The sequence below is a fragment of the Cervus elaphus genome, chromosome 12 (assembly GCF_910594005.1).
Source record: "Cervus elaphus chromosome 12, mCerEla1.1, whole genome shotgun sequence".
Taxonomy (NCBI): Eukaryota; Metazoa; Chordata; class Mammalia; order Artiodactyla; family Cervidae; genus Cervus; species Cervus elaphus.
The window spans coordinates 73,165,277-73,183,407 of NC_057826.1; the positions used below are offsets into that span (position 1 = coordinate 73,165,277).

At 36.4% G+C, this 18,131-nt stretch overlaps 1 protein-coding gene across 1 annotated transcript; it reads right to left on the bottom strand.

The window, feature by feature from the left end:
* Positions 1 to 15,244: 15,244 nt before the first annotated feature.
* LOC122705384 (olfactory receptor 4K2) lies at positions 15,245 to 16,223 on the bottom strand. Its single transcript, XM_043920727.1, has one exon. The coding sequence runs from the start codon at positions 16,196 to 16,198 to the stop codon at positions 15,245 to 15,247; it is 954 nt and encodes a 317-aa protein (XP_043776662.1). The 5' UTR covers positions 16,199 to 16,223.
* Positions 16,224 to 18,131: the final 1,908 nt, after the last annotated feature.

Genomic DNA, 18,131 nt, shown 5'->3' on the forward strand with positions numbered 1-18,131 from the left:
GGAGTACCTACAAAGAGAAACATTCATTTTTATCAAGAGCAAGAAAAGTAGACCCTGATCCTAAAGGGTTCTACTCTCAACATTAATTTAAAATACTCTAGAGTTATTTCTAATAGAAAAGGTTTCATCTATAATTTTAACAAAAAGATTCTTCTCTCAATTATCCTTACTGATGAAGAACAGCTAAGAGGTGCAGATGCAGTAAATCAACACTTTATTTTATACATTTGTGGGTCAAATATGATGCTAAGCAAAAAAATAAATCTACATTGCAAATACAACAATTAATAGGAAGAGCTAAGGTATCCAGAATCTTGTATTGCCTTCTTGCCTGGCTGATTTTCATTATCCATTTGGGATTATCCACAAGCAGCTTCAATTCTTAATGAAGTCTCAGAGACCACACCTACAAGGAAAAGATCTGCGATTTTTACTATGAGCTCTCTCCTCTTGCCTCTGTCCTTTCTCTATTACTTAATTTCCACTACCACATCATTAAAACCATTTAATCTATGTTGTCGCTGAAGTTATTATAGCTGTTTTGGTTTGAATTACAGTCCTTTGAAGCTAACATTGTATCATATGAAAAGAAGTAAACTAAGATGACCAGAATATAGTACAGAACATCAATAAATAAGATTACAGCCATGAAATGCAAAGATCTGATTTAGTTAACATAGATTATTTGAAGGCCAAGTGTATCATTTCACTTATCAATTCAGAAACCTTCCAAAAGATGAATTATCTTCAGTATACGGAATTTCTAGGTTTTGTCTAGAATTTCTCAGAGCTAGTGAAATAAGATATCTCCTTTAAAAAATATCCAGCAACACAATGATTTCTAATTAGACAAAAGTTGAGGTAAGCAATAAGTGAAAACACGAATAACAAGATAATACACAATTGAGCAAAAAAACACTTTGTCAATAGATTATAAAATAATCCTTTCTGCCTATGTTCTCTCTGCAGCTTCTTTGGAAGAATGCAGAGAGAGTTTTTAAGAAGATAGATAAGACTTTGAAAATTCCTTTAAAAAAATACGTTTAGAAGTGCAAGAACCTTTTTTTTCTTTGAGAAAAAGGTTCTCACTTTTCATTTTCTATGTTATAATTAGAAGTGATAAGGGTCAGTCTCTGTGAAAAATAGTGCAAAAAGCATAATGTCAGTGGGCAAAACTGTTTAGTTTGGAAGTGTTTTCAGATACATTTTGTGTACATTTAAGTACTTATAATAATCCGGCAAAGAGGAGATTATTGTCCACATTTTTCATATGTGGAAATAGAGTATTAGAAAAGTTAACTAATATGCTCAATATTATATTACTAGTCAGTAACACATCCAGAACCTCATCCCAGGGCTTTAAAACCCTTTCCACAATCCTTGATAATAGAGTCTCTAATAGAATCCAAAAAGTATGGTTTAAGAGTTTGTGACAAATGGAATTATCCAGATTGGAAGATGAGAGGAGCTGAGTTTAGACAGTTGATGTAAAATCGCTTTAATATTTCTTAATGTACCAAAATGAACTTGATAATAAGGGTCCTTCCTAGTTAAAAAGATAGAAGGTCATATATATTTGGTTAATGCATTTTGCTTAAAGAGATAAGTTTAAGTTTAAAATGTATTAGCCTGGAAAATTTTATTCTCTGATAATATTTGCTAGATGAGTTATTGCTATCTGACACTTTGCAAATATTCTCCCAAAAATTTGAATGTAAAAAAATAATCGAGAGAATGAACAATGAATGCTGTGATGAAATAACCTAAACATTCCAAAGGACATTTAGGTCACTATCACCTGGAGTGGAACAGGCATCCTCTATTGCATTCTCTTGTGGGGAAGGGAATTTGTATCCAAAAGGAGTAAGCATGGGTCTAAGTAAGCATTCTTTATCATACCTTTTAATTTTGTCAGTCTCCTATGAAATGACAACTTTCTATTAGTGAAAGTGAATGAGAAATTAATGAGTGTGGAGGGAGGAGAAGAAAAATGCCGGAAATCCTCAGGGAGAGTAACACTATCCTACTGAGTGCCATTTTTGTCTGTGTGTTGGACTGGGCTGGGATAAACTGCTTTAAATACAAAATGTTATGGAGAAGGAAATGGTAACCCACTCCAGTATTCTTGCCTGGAGAATCCCATGGACAGAGAAACCTGGCAGGCTACTGTCTATGGGGTTACACAGAGTCGGACACAACTAAAGCAACTTAGCATGCACATGGATATGCCCCTAGAAAACCTCCTCTGCTCAGAAGACCTTTAAATAAAATTTAAAATTTAGCTTAAATATTACAGATACAGATCCTACATTTTCTATCGTAACCAAAGTAAAATTTTATGTGCCAGACTAACATGGATGTATATATTATGTGGTTGAGGCAAAAGAATTTCAACTAAATTGTAAATCCAAGCATCACAAGTCATTGCTCCAAGTTTCTTTCTCTAGTTAAAGGTCCCAACCCTTTTTAAAGAAAGAAATCCTAGGCAAGTGGATCAAGCAAGTGCTTGACACTAAATGAAGAAAACATACCAAGTTTACTTATCTGCAGATCTCAAGAAAGTTGAAACAAATTTTGGTTTCTTTCAAATCACATGCTCCTATAAGAAAGCTGCATCAGATGTAAAACTATTAAAAAAAAATATTGACTTAGACAAACCACTTCTTCTTTACAACACTTTATTTCACCTTTTTCTCAATTTATTATTTATCCATTTGGTTCAGGACTAGGGAATGAACTGGGACTGTGGGAGGCCTAATGTGTCCCATGGTGATTCTTTGTCATTAGATGTTTGCTGGTTTGTTGAATAGAGAAAATGGTTTCAGTTCAGAGAGCCAAATCAGCTCCCAGAGCTCTGACCCTGCATCTTACCTCCACTGATTACAGGCACTGTGTTTCAAATTGATTTAGGGAAATCTGACACAAGAACTTATGAAATATTTTGTGAAGAATTGAATCTTTAGTGATATTTTCCACTTTAATGAAAATATGGAAAAACTCAGCAGAGAACATCTGATCCAATAAGAATATATAATAAAGTCCTCTTTTAATCTCAACTATTAAAAATACATTAACAGAGCATCCAATGTGAATATATGTGCATACTTAGCATAAATCCTGTTTATAACATATTAAATGAGAATATCATAACCTGGGTTTGATGTTCTAATGTTTTAATGTAGGAGTTTTACACATAGATTTACAAGTGAAACTGACCTGTAGTGTTTTGAAGTTGCGCTATCTACATCCAGTTTTGGTGCTGAGACAATGATAGACTCATAACACGAGTCAAAATACTCAGAAAAGAATTTTTATTCCCTAACATTATCTGTTCTTTGGAGTTTTGGAAGATTTTGTACTTAAAGTTGAATGTGTCCTGTGATTTCTATAGAGTAACATCTTTAACCTCTTGTTCAATGTGTTCCATAGCTATTGACATCTTCAGTTTTCTTCTTCTCCTTAAGAAAATGTGGTAACTTATGCTTTTTTAGGAAATTGACAAATTCATCTGGGTAAATCTGTCATCTTCTGCTTTTATATAACATTCTTTAACTGTTTAATCTCCTCAGCATGTGAATTGATGGCCAATTTTCTAATCTCCAATGATTACATGTATAGCATAGGTCTTTTTTATTTTAATCAGTCCTGGTCTTTTCTTTCCCTTTTCTGCCTGTCCAGGAACTATTGGGTTGGCCAAAAAGTCACTTTGGAGTTTTCCATAAGATGCTATGGAAAAACCCAAATAAACTTTTTTGACCAACTCAATATATTTCTCTTTCACTGATAAATGCAATAAGTCATTTGTCTTTATTTGAAGAACTTCTGGTTTAAAAGTAGAACTATACTGAAATATCATCTCACACATACTGGCAAATATTCAAAATTTCATATCATACTGTCTTGACCAGACTGGAGACACTCTCATATACAGCAAGTGGGATGCAAAATGCAGAAACTTATTATAGAAGTGCAGTTAGCAGTATCTATAAAATCATATACACCATTGACCCTTGCACTCAGCAATTTTACTTTGAAGCATATGGAAAAAACCACAATGAGACATATGTTAATAAGAATTGAAGCTGGGTAGTGAATACATGGAGAGGAACATGTAGACATTTTCTTGTGTCTTGTATATTTCCTCAATGTTCAATTATTAAAAAGTTAAAAAATGACTTCTGCTTTTAACTATATTTATATTACACCTTCTTTGTGTTATATAGATTCTTTTGTTGTCCTGTATTAAAAGCTTCTTGAGTTAAAGTCCAAGTCAATTGGAACTCATTTCACAACAATGTATTACTGCATCTCTTCATCAAATGGTCATTGAATATTAATTATTTTTCAGTTACTAAACTAAAAGTTAGGAATACATTGGGGTACATGATAATACAGTTCCTGACTTCACAGGATATGTATATATATTCTAAGGCAGAAAGCAGGTATCTTAACAAGGGACTAAAGTAAAATCGTACTTTTTTTACCACAGAAGAAGTAGAGAGTGGTATGAGTACATTATAGAAGGTTATGATCTTTATAAGAAATTTATGGAATATTTCAACTGATATATAAAGAATGAGACAGATTTAGCCAGGTTAGTGGATAGATTGGGAACATTTTTAATCAGGAAAAAAGCTAGTGTCTATATTTAAAGAGGCAAAATTTGGTGAGGTGGAAAATTAAAGAATTAAACAAAATGTAATGTGGATTAAATCTAGAGTGTATGGGATTTACCTATATAAGAAATATTACATACTGTTACATTTTCTCCTAGGAAAATTAAAAAGCCATTGGGAAGAAACCACTGCATTATTAAAGGGAGTAGCATGATCAGACAGACATGAGACATACAGAAATCAAATCACCAACTTTTAGCTGCGCCATATCAATCATTGAATTAGATGCAAAGGAATTGGACACTCCAAAGTGAAGAGATGATCAGAGTAGAAAAATAGAAGACCCAATTTTATGCTGTCAATTGTATGCTGTCAACACACTTTAGATGCCACACCTTCTCGGTCATCAATCTTGCTGACATACATTCAACTTCACCTTAAAAGCAACAACCTACCTTCTGTCCTTAGTATTTTCCACTGTCTAATTATTGTGTAAAGTCTGATCTTTATAATGAATTCCTTATTTCATGTCACTCTTAGTAGTTCAGCTTTCTTCATAAAATCCAAACTGATACATATGCTGTGTTCAAAAACAAAGTTTTCCAGAAGCCCTCTTCTTCTAGTTTCCTCGTTGGTTTTAAGCTAGATTCACAGAAAGAACCATAGAAAATTTCATTATTTTCTGCTCTTTATAACTTTTATCCATTACTTCTTTATAATTTTTGTCCTTTTACTCTTTCATTCTTTAGTTTTTTCTCCCTAATTTCTTTTTTTTTTAATAATTTTATTTATTTATTTTTGGCTGTCCTGGGTCTTCATTGCTGCTGGGGCTTTTCTCTAGTTGCTGCCAGCAGGGGCTACTCTCTAGTTGCAGTAAGCGGGTTTCTCTTGCAGTGGCTTCTCTTGATGAGCTCTGGCTCTAGGGTACACGGGTTGCAGTAGCCACAGTTTGTGGGCTCAGTAGCTGTGGGTTCTCGGCTATAGAGTACAGGTTCAATAGTTGTGGCCCATGGGCTTAGTTGCTCATGTGGGATCTTCCCAGATCGGGGATAGAACCTGTGTCTCCTACATTGACAGGTGGATTCTCTACCACTGAGCCACCAGGGAAGCCCCCTAACCCCCACTGCTAATTTCTTGTATAGAACACTAAGCTTACAATTTTTTTCTATATTTTAACATGGTGAAAGAAAGTGAAAGTGAAGTCGCTCAGTCGTGTCCGACTCTTTGTGACCCCATGGACTGTAGCCTACCAGGATTCTCCGTCCATGGGATTCTCCAGGCAAGAATACTGGAGTGGGTTGCCATTTCCTTCTCCAGGGGATCTTTCTGACCCAGGGATTGAACCTGGGTCTCCCTCATTGTAGGCAGACACTTTACCACCTGAGCCACCAGGGAAGTGTTAACCTGGTATTTATGACTAAAAATGTTCCCTGGAACTTTGGTAGCTGGTAAAGAATCCACCTGCAATGAAGGAGACCCCGGTTCAATTCTTGGGTCAGGAAGTTCCCCTAGAGAAGAGATGGGCTACCCACTTCAGTATTCTTGGGTTTCCCTGGTGGCTGATGGTACATAATCCACCTGCAATGTGAGAGACCTGGGTTCGATCCCTAGGTTGGGAAGATCCCTGGAGAAGGGAATGACAACCCACTCCAGTATTCTTGCCTGGAGAATCCCATGGATTGAGGAGCCTGGTGGGCTACAGTCCATAGGGTGACAAAGAGCCGGACATGACTGAGTGACTAAGCACAGTACCCTATTTGTATCACTAAGTTCTAGACGTTTTTCTCATTGCCATTATGGTTTTTTTAACTCATGACTTACCTACAAAATTCTTTTTCTTATTTCCAAAGGCACAGGGTTCTATTTTTTTTTTTTTTTTTTGAGGGGGATGGAGGTTGGGGAAGGGAAGACTATTTATCATTTCATATTTTATTGAATTGTAATTAGATAATGCATTGTATAATAATAGAGCTTCTGGTATTTATTGAGACTCCAAGGCCCACATGTTAATTACATTTTTGTAAATGGTACATGAATTCCTGGAAAGAGCACACATTCTTTAATTTGCAGGTGTTAGTGTTCTGTAGGTGAATCTTTGCAGATTTTTTCCCACAACAATTGTTGGAGGACCAGTTGATTTGTAAGTTACTGAGAAAGTATTTTTAAACAGCAGCTTGGATTAAGAGAATCTGCATAGTCTTTGGAAATTAAGAAAAAGCTAAAAAGTAGGCATTTTTATTAATGCTTATATTACCATTCTTGTTTTGCTGTTGTTGGAAGGTCATTTATAAAGAAGATGGAGGCATTGCTATGTGAATTAGAAGTGCTGACTAGTACATTCAGTGGCAGAAGGTAACCTTTTTCCTCTTAAAGGAGACATTTTTAGAGTGCTATCAGGTTAGAACATTAATGTGAATCAATGTTTGAAAGTTTATTTCATTATGAAACATTTTTACAACAAATGAGCAAGGAAATGAACTGTCAGTCCGAGAGGCCAAAACTGTACTGTGGACAGATTACCTTATATAATTAGCCAGAAATAGCTATCCTCTAGACCAATGGTCCCCAATGTTTTTGGCACCAGGAACTGATCTCATGGAAGACAATTTTTCCACAAACAGGGGTTGCGGATGGTTTCAGGATAATTCAAATGTATTACATTTATTGTACACTTTATATTTATTGTCCTGGAGAAGGGAAAGGCAACCCACTCCAGTATTCTTGCCTGGAAAATTCCATGGACAGAGGGGCCTGGCAGGCCAGAGCCATGGGGTCACAGAGAGTCAGACACAAATGAACAACTTTCACTCACTCACTCACTTATTTCTATTGTAGTTACATCAGTTCTACCTCAGATCATCAGGCATTATCTGGAGTTTGGAGACCCCTGCTCTAGACCACAGATAAAGGAGTAGTGATCTGGTTCAGGGAAAGCCCCGAGTCTGTATCAATGTTTTTCTCCCTTTTCTCTTCAGGTGTGGGTGCTTTACTAATGAGATTCAGGTAAAACAGGCACAGAGAAACGTCAGTCTCTGCATTGCTTGAGCTAGGTCACAATATATTCACCTATTTCCTTTCTTTTCTTTTAAAGCAAGGAAAAACCTTGTAGTCTCTTTGCACAAAAACTATTTTAATTGCTACAGTGCAGACTTATTTTTCTCCATTTGTGAAAGCCTGCATGAAATGAGAGATAGGGACACCAGATCCAAAAGGACTCCAGGATCCAAATAGGACCTCTATTGATGAGAATAAGTTCTCAAGGGCTTCTGAGGTGAAGTTCTGTTTTTGATTTGAGAAGTAGTTATAATGGTGAGTGCCTTATATTTCATTAGGGTATGCATTTGTTGAATTTTTTTATCTTGGTTTTACTGTATATTAAAAAGGTTATGGTGGTGAAAAATGAATATTAGTATGACAGACATTATTGATTGACTCGGCCTCCAATCCATCCTCCTCCAGGATGTTTTCTGTTGCATAAAAAATTTGAAATCTATAAACTGCTATTTTTAGCAAAGGTTTTCTGTGCAATTTAGGTTCTACCAATTGGATGCACCAACATGAGCTTTAGAAGGGCAGGCTTGAGGCAGATGGCAGTACCAATGTAATCACTGCTGGTGAGCAAGATGATGAGATACAAGAGAGAAGTAATTGTGGCAGCCTGACCTGTATCCTAGTGACTTTGCACTAGCTTCATGGGTGTTGAGGATAGTGAGGCAGTGGCAGTAGCATCAAGGATCAAAGCTTTTGACTTTCAAATCTCACTACTTGGGTCTATTCTGGAACTCAACAACACTAGTAGCAACCCCCAAGTCCTACTTCTCTAGCTGTTCCAGTGGTTTGGTAAACATCTGATGCAGTGATATGCTGGGCTGGATGAAGGACAAGCTGGAATCAAGATTGCTGGGGGAAATATCAATAACCTCAGATATGTAGGTGATACCACTTTTATGGCAAAAAGTGAAAAGGAACTGAAGAGCCTCTTGATGAAAGTGAAAGAAGAGGGTGAAAAAGTTGGCTTAAAACTCAACATTCAAAAACTAAGATCATGGCACCCAGTCCCATCACTTCATGGCAAATAGATGCAGAACAATGGAAAGAATGAGAGACTTTATTTTTGGGGGCTCCAAAATCACTGCAGATGGTGACTATAGCCATGAAATTAAAAGACATTTGCTTCTTGGAAAAAAAGCTATGACCAAAATAGCATATTAAAAAGCAGAGACATTACTTTGCCGACAAAAGTCCACCTAATCAAAGCTATGGTTTTTCCAGTAGTCATGTATGGATGTGAGAGTTGGACTATTAAGGAAGATGAGCACTGAAAAATTGATGCTTTTGAACTGTGGTGTTGCAGAAGACTCTTGAGAGTCCCTTGGACTGTAAGGAGAGAGATCCAGCCAGTCCATCCTAAAGCAAATCAGGCCTGAATATTCATTGGAAGGACTGATGCAGCTGAAACTCCAATACTTTGGCCACCTGATGCGAAGAACTGACTCATTGGAAAAGACCCTGATGCTGGGAAAGATTGAAGGTAGGAGGAGAAGGGGATGACAGAGGACGAGATGGTTGGATGGCATCACCGACTCAATGGACATGAGTTTGAGTAAACTCCAGGAGTTGGTGATGGACCGGGAGGCCTGACGAGCTACAGTCCATGGAATCGCAGAGTCGGACACGAAGGAGTGACTGAACTGAACTGAACTGATGCGAAGAACCGACTCATTGGAAAAGACCCTGATGCTTGGCAAGATTGAAGGCAGAAGGAAAAGGGGACGACAGAAGATGAGATGGTTGGATAGCCTCACTGACTCGAAATACATGAGTTTGAGCAATCTCCGGCAGTTTGTGATGAACAGGGATGCCTGGCGTGCTGCAGTCCATGGGGTCACAAAGAGCCGGACACAACTGGGTGACTGAACTGAACTGAATGCAGTGATCCACACCCTTTTGGGCAGCAGGGACTGATTTCATGGAGGACAGTTTTTCCACAGATCTGGTTGGGGAGTCGGGGGTAGTTCAGGTGGTAATGCAAGCTATAGGAAGCAATGGGGAGCAGTGGTTTCTGTTTTCTTCACTGAAGGCTAAGCAATATAATTATACCAGACAAGATGAAAAAGTTAATAGATAGATATTTAATTGGATTAAAACAAATTTTTAAGTGTCCTTTCAAGCCCTAGTATTTTCAGTCTAAGATACACTTTCTCCTTTCAGTTTCCTTTAGTGGGTGGTGGATGATGAAAAGGGGAAAATTTTACTTTTATTGATGGCTTCAGGGTCTTAGCACAATTCTAAGGCAAAACAACCAGGTCAGGCAAATCAGTGATAGGCTAGAGATTAGTAGCCATAAAAAGGCTACTAGAGGTAGAAAAAAAACTGGAACCTCTAGGCCTAAATATTTTCTTTAATAACAAAGTAAATTTTAAAGAGATAGTAGATGTAAATCTCCCTACACTAGCAATGTAACTTACCAGAGTAAAATATAAAACACAAACATGATATTTTAGCACATGCTATTAATAGATGTTGGGATCTGTGTATGTGTGTATGTATATATGTTTGTATTTAACAAAAAATCAGAAAGAAGCAGATAAAATGTCAACTAAATTATACCAGCAACCATGCAGATTGCATCAACCCATGATCCATGTCACAGTTCCAAACTTATTTGGATGTTGGTTCTTCTGACTCCGTCATAAGTTGTGCATATTTGCCTCATGGTATAACTAATAACATTGAACATAATTCACAATAAGAAGTACACTGACCTTTATAAATTAATCATCATTACTGGAGCACATAAAAAAGACTGTCAAATTGCTCAGTGGATTTCATTGGCATCTGAGAGTAAATTGCCAGAGTAAAATATAAAAAAGCAAGAAGTTCACATGAATTAGATTTACATGACTGCTTTTTCCTCCTTGTTTCCCATCTGGATACATGCATCCAAAAATAACCAAGTAAAATAGTAATAAGGAAAACATGAGAAGAGAATAGGGTTATTTCAACTTTCTCGTCAATTTTGCTTTAAGTGTTTTGTTTAAAAGCTCATTTGAAAAACAAGGTTATTTTGCTTTTCATTGTTTTTGGTCATTGTTTAAGTTTGGAAACACATCTACAAAGAGTATAAACATGTTGAAATGATAGCATCTACCAAGAACTTATTCCACTTGGCACCAGAGTCCAGTAATCACATTATCCCATGCCTTTATCAATGTAGAAAAATTCCTCACATAAATGCAAGTTCATATACAAGTTATATTTATCTAAGTTAGCATTCACTACTCTGTGCATTTATCTATGTCTTCACCTTAATAATACAGAGGATCAAACATCACCTTTCTTATTCCGGCCATAATTGTGGTGAAAATACAGTCTAAAATTAATTATTTAATAATTATGCATTGTAAACAAGCAATCACATAGTAGTTAAACAACAATTTAGAAGTTCTCTTGATTCACAAAAATTATTAGCAGTGAGAAAAACATGTTTCTAGAGGTTTGAATTAATATAAGAACCAGTGTATTTTTCTAGTGGAAGTTACGTTTAATTTTCCTAGTTAATTAATACACATTAATTTTATGCACATATATACAAACATAAGGAGCTTCCTGGTAGCTCAGTGGTAAAGAATCCACTTGCCAATACAGGAGATGTGGGTTCAATCCCTGGGTCGGGAAGATTTACTGGAGGAGGAAATGGCAACCCACTCCAGTATTCTTGCCTAGGAAATCCCAGGGACAGAGGAGCCTGGCAGGCCACAGTCCATGGGGTTGCGAAGAGTCAGATACAACTTAGCAACTGAACAACAAAAATAACAATACAGACACAAATATTTTAAATTTATAAAATAAAAATTTACTTATCAAATTAAACATGTCAATTGTTAGCTCAGTAGAGTACCAAGTTCCTTAAAAATACCCAGAGTTGTTTAGAATTATACTTTAAGAACATGTATTGAATGCATATTATGTGCTTTATATGAATAACTTCCTTTATCCCTTAAAAAACTCTGTGATGTAGGTACCATTACCATGTCCTTTTACAGATGCAGAAACTGAGGCAAAGGTACATTAGGCATCTGGCCCAAGTTTACAGCACCAACAAGCAGTATAACAGGCTTTTAGCCCTGGTAGAAACATGCCCAAGTCCAACATTTTTGTAGAAGTCTAACTTCTACACTCAGGGTAGATTCAGGTTCTGCAGAGCCGAAAGTTAATGTAATATAAGGTGACTTCTATAAGAAAAAAAGAGTCAAAATTATGAACAAGCTGTTGCTGGGATCCATTCCAGGGCTTTTGAAGAAATGCATGCAGAGGAGGGGTCTAAACCTTAGCCTTCAATGTAAACCCACCATCATCACACTGTATAGTATTTTGAAATCTTCCTCAAATATTTTTGGAAGTATATAAAGTGTATATCATTTATGGATTTTATTGTCATTATGTATATCCAATTCCTTCATATATGACAATTTACATTTTGTCATTTCATCTAGACCTGACTTTTACAGTTTTTTTTTTCACCTGCGTTTGATAATATTGCTTACTTGTACTAAACAGCTTCTTACAATTTTTAAGAACTCATACATTTGGTATGGCCAAGCTTCCCGAACACCTAAGGGAATATGAAGTTGTTTGTCAACATACTTTTGTAAATTCTCCATCTCCTGATGTTCCCTCAAATGTGTTATTGGAAATTCAGATCATTTAAAGCTATCCTCAACCTGGTATGTTTATACTAGCTGGTATATCTTCATCTAGCATGCTTTATAAAACATTATTTCTGCCTTTAGATGCCCTAGTGGCAGATGGCACCATCTTTCCTGTTTCAGGAGCCTGTGGCCATTAGATTGTACTTACCCTTGGTTAAAGGGTGTCAGCAGCATGTTGAGGAGACACGGCGATAAAATAATCAAGATGTGGCTCCTAATTATGATTTTAGTGTTTATGTAATGTGTAGAAGTATCTTGTATGATGACTCCTCATGCTGAGCCATCAGAGAAAGTGGTAGTTCTCGTTATATATGGAAGTTGTCCAGAGGCTATCTATGGTCCTTTTCATTCTCAGCTAGACAAACTTACTATCAATCCAACTACTCAATTTCATTATTGACTTGCCTTACAGAGTTATCTGTTGATGAGTTATACTGTTGAGAGTTTGGCAAATACCCTTGGGTTTTAGAATTATCCACATAAGCACTGAAGATTGATGACATCCCTTTAAAAAGACTCCACAGTTTTATCCTGCAAAAAGCAGTTCATTTAAAAACATAATTCCTGTTCAAATAAAGATATTATTTGAAAGCATTACTTGGAGCATTTCTAGAACAACAGATATAAAAATTCTATATAAATGAGTTCCTTAATCTTGAACATATTTGCACATGTAACTGAAACAGAGAAAATTTATGCATACAACCAGAATTTGTCCATCTCTATCCTTATTTATTTTTGGGGGCTCCAAAATCGCTGCAGATGGTGACTGCAGCCATGAAATTAAAAGACGCTTACTCCTTGAAAGGAGAGTTATGACCAACGTAGATAGCATATTAAAAAGCAGAGACATTACTTTGCCAACAAAGATCCGTCTGGTCAAGGCTATAGTTTTTCCAGTGGTCATGTATGGATGTGAGAGTTGGACTGTGAAGAAAGCTGAGCGCCGAAAAATTGATGCTTTTGAACTGTGGTGTTGGAGAAGACTCTTGAGAGTCCCTTGGACTGCAAGGAGATCCAACCAGTCCATCCCAAAGGAGATGAGTCCTGGGTGTTCACTGGAAAGACTGATGCTGAAGCTGAAACTCCAATACTTTGGCCACCTCATGAGAAGAGTTGACTCGTTGGAAAAGGCCCTGATGCTGGGAGGGATCGGGGGCAGGAGGAGAAGGGGATGAAAGAGGATGAGGTGGCTGGATGGCATCACCGACTCGATGGACATGAGTTTGAGTAAACTCCTGGAGTTTGTGATGGACAGGGAGGCCTGGCGTGCTGCGATTCATGGGGTCGCAAAGAGTAGGACATGACTGAGAGACAGAACTGAACTGAACTGATCCCTATTTCAAATAGAATTATGCTATTATTCTGCAGCAATAGACAGATTTTATTCTTGTGTTAATACTGCAGATGATTTATTCAATAGTTTCAAAAATGCCTAGTTTAAACACAATATCACACTTTCAAACTGTAAGCATCCCTTTGTTTAATACTTTAATTAATAAAATAAAAAACACACACTAAGGAAGAAAAACATATTTCTCATCATTTGGCTTAAAATGAAAAGTTAAGAATTTCATTTTCTTAAATTCTCTCTTGTTAATGGCATTTAATGCATATATAATTCTTGGTTTTCTCTGTTCAATAATGCCAGAAAAGAATAACAACTTGATATTTATCAAACACTGTGGTGGCAACTGATCTTTCCTCTTGAAAATACAAATTGTATAATATATTGGACACCATATTTTATAAGTATAATTTAGTAAATTCCAAATAACAGTTAATTCTTTAAGATTTGCCATCAACAAAGCCAATGATTTGCAAAGTAAAGGGTCCAGGAGATGGCAAGTCTTTCAATGCCTGCATTTCCAGTATCGACCAGCAGGTGGTAGTGATACCTTGTGTACCTTCAACCTAATTTTGAACCTAGCACTTACTTAAAAGTATTAGAAAAAAAAAAAAAAACTTTCCTGACAGAAATACACTTATTACATTGACATTGTATAACTAATCACAAATTTCTTATTTTTGCATCCAAATATTAAGAGGAAGAAGTAATTTAACAAAAGTATAAAACAATATAATACTTCAAAGAAAAGCATAAACTTTCCACTAATTCACTATCATATACTGTATCTTTCATTTCATTCTAGTTTTAACTTTCCAGGCATTAAACTGACATTAGGGTCTGTATGAAGCAAAGTGTGGTGTTTTGAAACTCATTTCATAATATCTTCTACTCATAGAATTTTCTAGCCTCTTTTTTCAGTCTGTGTTATCAGAAGGAGTTATCATGAATGTGTTTCTTATTAGCTAAAAGTGAGTGTCTACTTACAGCACTCACTTTGGACTTCATCAAAATTTATAATGAAACATACTCAGACTTTCTTTAATAGAACTCACAAATTTGTTTAAATGTTAAGTAGTAATGTCAGGAATGTGCATAGATAATCATTGCTTATTGATCAGAGGTTACTCCTATACCAGTATTGAATTTATAAGGCTTACAGAAATTCACTAATTTGTCATACTTTAGAGTTCTCTGAGTAGCTCAGTTGTTAGTTGTATGTAAATGTCATTATCTTCTAGTTAGCGTTTGATCAATACTTCTCATTTTCTATTCCTCTTTTCCAATGAATAGAATGCTAATATTGAATTTCCTAACTGAAACAATCACTCTTAACATTTTTATAGATATTCTTTGCTTCTGGAAAAATTTGCTTCTGTCAGCTTGCTTTTCTGAAATTTAAAATGTATTTAAAATACATGTATGAGGATAGTTTTAACATGAACTTGTGATTTCACAAATTTTGGCAATTTCAAGTTGATAATAACTTGAGAAATAAAAGCCTAACGTGTGCTGTGTGCACAAAAAATGTGGCAATTAATACCCAGGAATAAAACTAGATGTTAAAACTAAAAATAATGCAATGGAGTTGCCTTGTTAGAATTTAGAAGCTTATTCTTCAGTTTCCTCATGGCTGTTTTCACTTCCTGATTTCTCAAAGTATAGATGACTGGGTTCAGAATGGGAGTGAAGATGGTATAAAACACAGATAGAATCTTGTCTATCAGAAAACTGCTTAGTGGCCACATATAGATGAAGATGCAGGGGCCAAAGAACATGAAGACAACAATGAAATGAGCTGTGCAGGTAGAAAGAATCTTAGATGTTCCTTTTGAAGCATGATTTCTGATAGTTACCAAGACAATAACATAAGAACTGAATAGAAGAATAAAGCAGGACAAGGCAATGATGCCACTGGTTGAGATCATAAAGAGGCCCAGGACATAAGTATTTACACATGCTAGTTGGAACACCACAGGAAGGTCACAGAAAAAGCTATCTACCTCATTGGGACCACAGAATGGCAATGTGAAAGCGAATATGACCTGGCTCATGGAATGCATGACTCCTACAACCCAGGAGACCACCACAAGGGCAACACACATCTGGGGACTTATGATTGAAGCATAGTGGAGAGGCTTGCATATTGCAATATACCTATCAAAAGACATAGCCATTAGTAAAATAATCTCAGTGCCAGTAAAAAGGTGTAGAAAAAATATCTGGGTGATGCAACCATCAAAGGAGATGGTTTTGTGTCCACTGAGGTAGTCTGTGATCATCTTAGGGGTTGCAAAGGAAGCAAGAGACATATCAATGATGGAAAGGTTGGTGAGCAGGAAGTACATGGGGAAGTGCAGATGAGAGTCAGCTATCACTGTGATGACTATGAGGCTATTACCCACCATTGTTGCCACATAAAACAGCGAAAACACCACAAAGAAAAATGTCTGTAGTTTCCAGGATTTAGAGAGTCCTAGCAAAACAAAACCAGAAACTGTAGACTCGTTCGCCACATCCATCGTCCTAACTGATAGTTGGAAACCTGTATCAAAGAAAAAGAAAAAAATTCAAGAGAAAACATGATTCTATTGAAGCGAAGGCTCTATTTCCCAGATTCATTTTCATAGACTTTGCTTCCTCTAGGAAAACTTATCTTTAGTATTCTTTCCACCTTCATTGGCTATATTGATTTGAAAAGTAGGATATTAGGGATTGTGGTGGAATACCACTTAAGTCATAGATGTTGAAAATAACACTTTCCTTCCTAGTGCTAGTGGAAATCCAAATGAGATTAGCATGTGCAATTTTAAAGATAAGAACTCACATTAAGGAAGCACTTACTCTGAATTGACTGTGTGTTAAATGCATACACACACACACACACACACACACACACACATACACACACACAGGTTTAGTCATTTAGAAACTTATCCATACTGAAAGTATGGATTTCCATAAGGTTATCCATCATGAAAGAACATTAAAAATTATATCTCATATAAGTGACATGGGCTCTTAAGCAACGTTATGGACAGACTTAAGTTGACAGTTGCAAAAGCTCATAAATTTATAGAGAATTATTAACATATTTATGGATAAAATTCATCTGATTGAGACCCACCAGAAACACAGAGAAAATTAGTTTTGTTGATATTTACCCAAACTAAGTTTTATAAAGTCAGCAAAAACAAGACTGAGAGCTGACTGTCACTCAGATCATGAACTACTTATTGCCAAATTCAGACTTAAATTGAAGAAAGTAGGGAAAACCACTAGACCATTCAGGTACGACCTAAATCAAATCCCTTATGATTATACAGTGGAAGTGAGAAATAGATTCAAGGGATTAAATCTGATAGAGTGCCTGAAGAATTATGGATGGAGGTTCATGACATTGTACAGAAGGCAGTGATCAAGACCATTCCCAAGAAAAAGAAATGCAAAAGGAAAATGGTTGTCTGAGGAAGCATTACAAATAGCTGTGAAAAGAAGAGAAGCAAAAGGCAAAGGAGAAAAGGAAAGATATACCCATTTGAATGCAGAGTTCCAAAGAACAGCAAAGAGAAATAAGAAAGCCTTCCTCAGTGATCAATGCAAAGAAATAGAGGAAAACAATAGAATAGGAAAGACTAGAGATCTCTTCAAGAAAATTAGAGATATCAAGGGAACATTCCATGCAAAGACGGGCACAATAAAGAACAGAAATAGTACGGACCTAACAGAAGCAGAAGTTATTAAGAAGATGTGGCAAGAATACACAGATGAACTATACAAAAAAAGATCTTCATGACCCAGATAATCATGATGGTATGATCACTTACCTAGAGCCAGACAGCCTGGAATGCAAAGTGAAGTGAGCCTTAGGAAGCATTCTACGAACAAAGCTAGTGGAGGTGATGGAATGCCAGTTGAGCTATTTCAAAACCTAGAAGATGATGCTGTGAAAATGCTGCACTCAATATGCCAGCAAATTTGGAAAACTCAGCAGTGGCCACGGGACTGGAAAAGGTCAGTTTTCATTCCAGTCCCAAAGAAAGGCAATGCCAAAGAATGCTCAAACTACTGCACAATTGCACTCATCTCACACACTAGCAAAGTAATGCTCAAAATTCTCCAAAACAGAATTCAATAGTATGTGAACCACGAACTTCCAGATGTTCAAGCTGAATTTACAAAAGGCAGAGGAACCAGAGGTCAAATTGCCAACATCTGCTAGATCATGAAAAAGCAAGAGAGTTCCAGAAAAACATCTACTTCTGTTTTATTGACTATGCCAAAGCCTTTGACTGTGTGGATCACAGTCAACAAACTGTTTTCCACAACAAACTGTGGAAAATTCTGAAAGAGATGGGCATACCAGACCACCTGACCTGCCTCTTGAGAAACCTGTATGCAGATCAGGAAGCAACAGTTAGAACTGGACATGGAACAACAGACTGGTTCCAAATA

Bases quoted from the DNA above. Each gene is read 5' to 3' on its own strand.
- LOC122705384 (XM_043920727.1), bottom strand. From the start codon at position 16,198: ATGGATGTGGCGAACGAGTCTACAGTTTCTGGTTTTGTTTTGCTAGGA.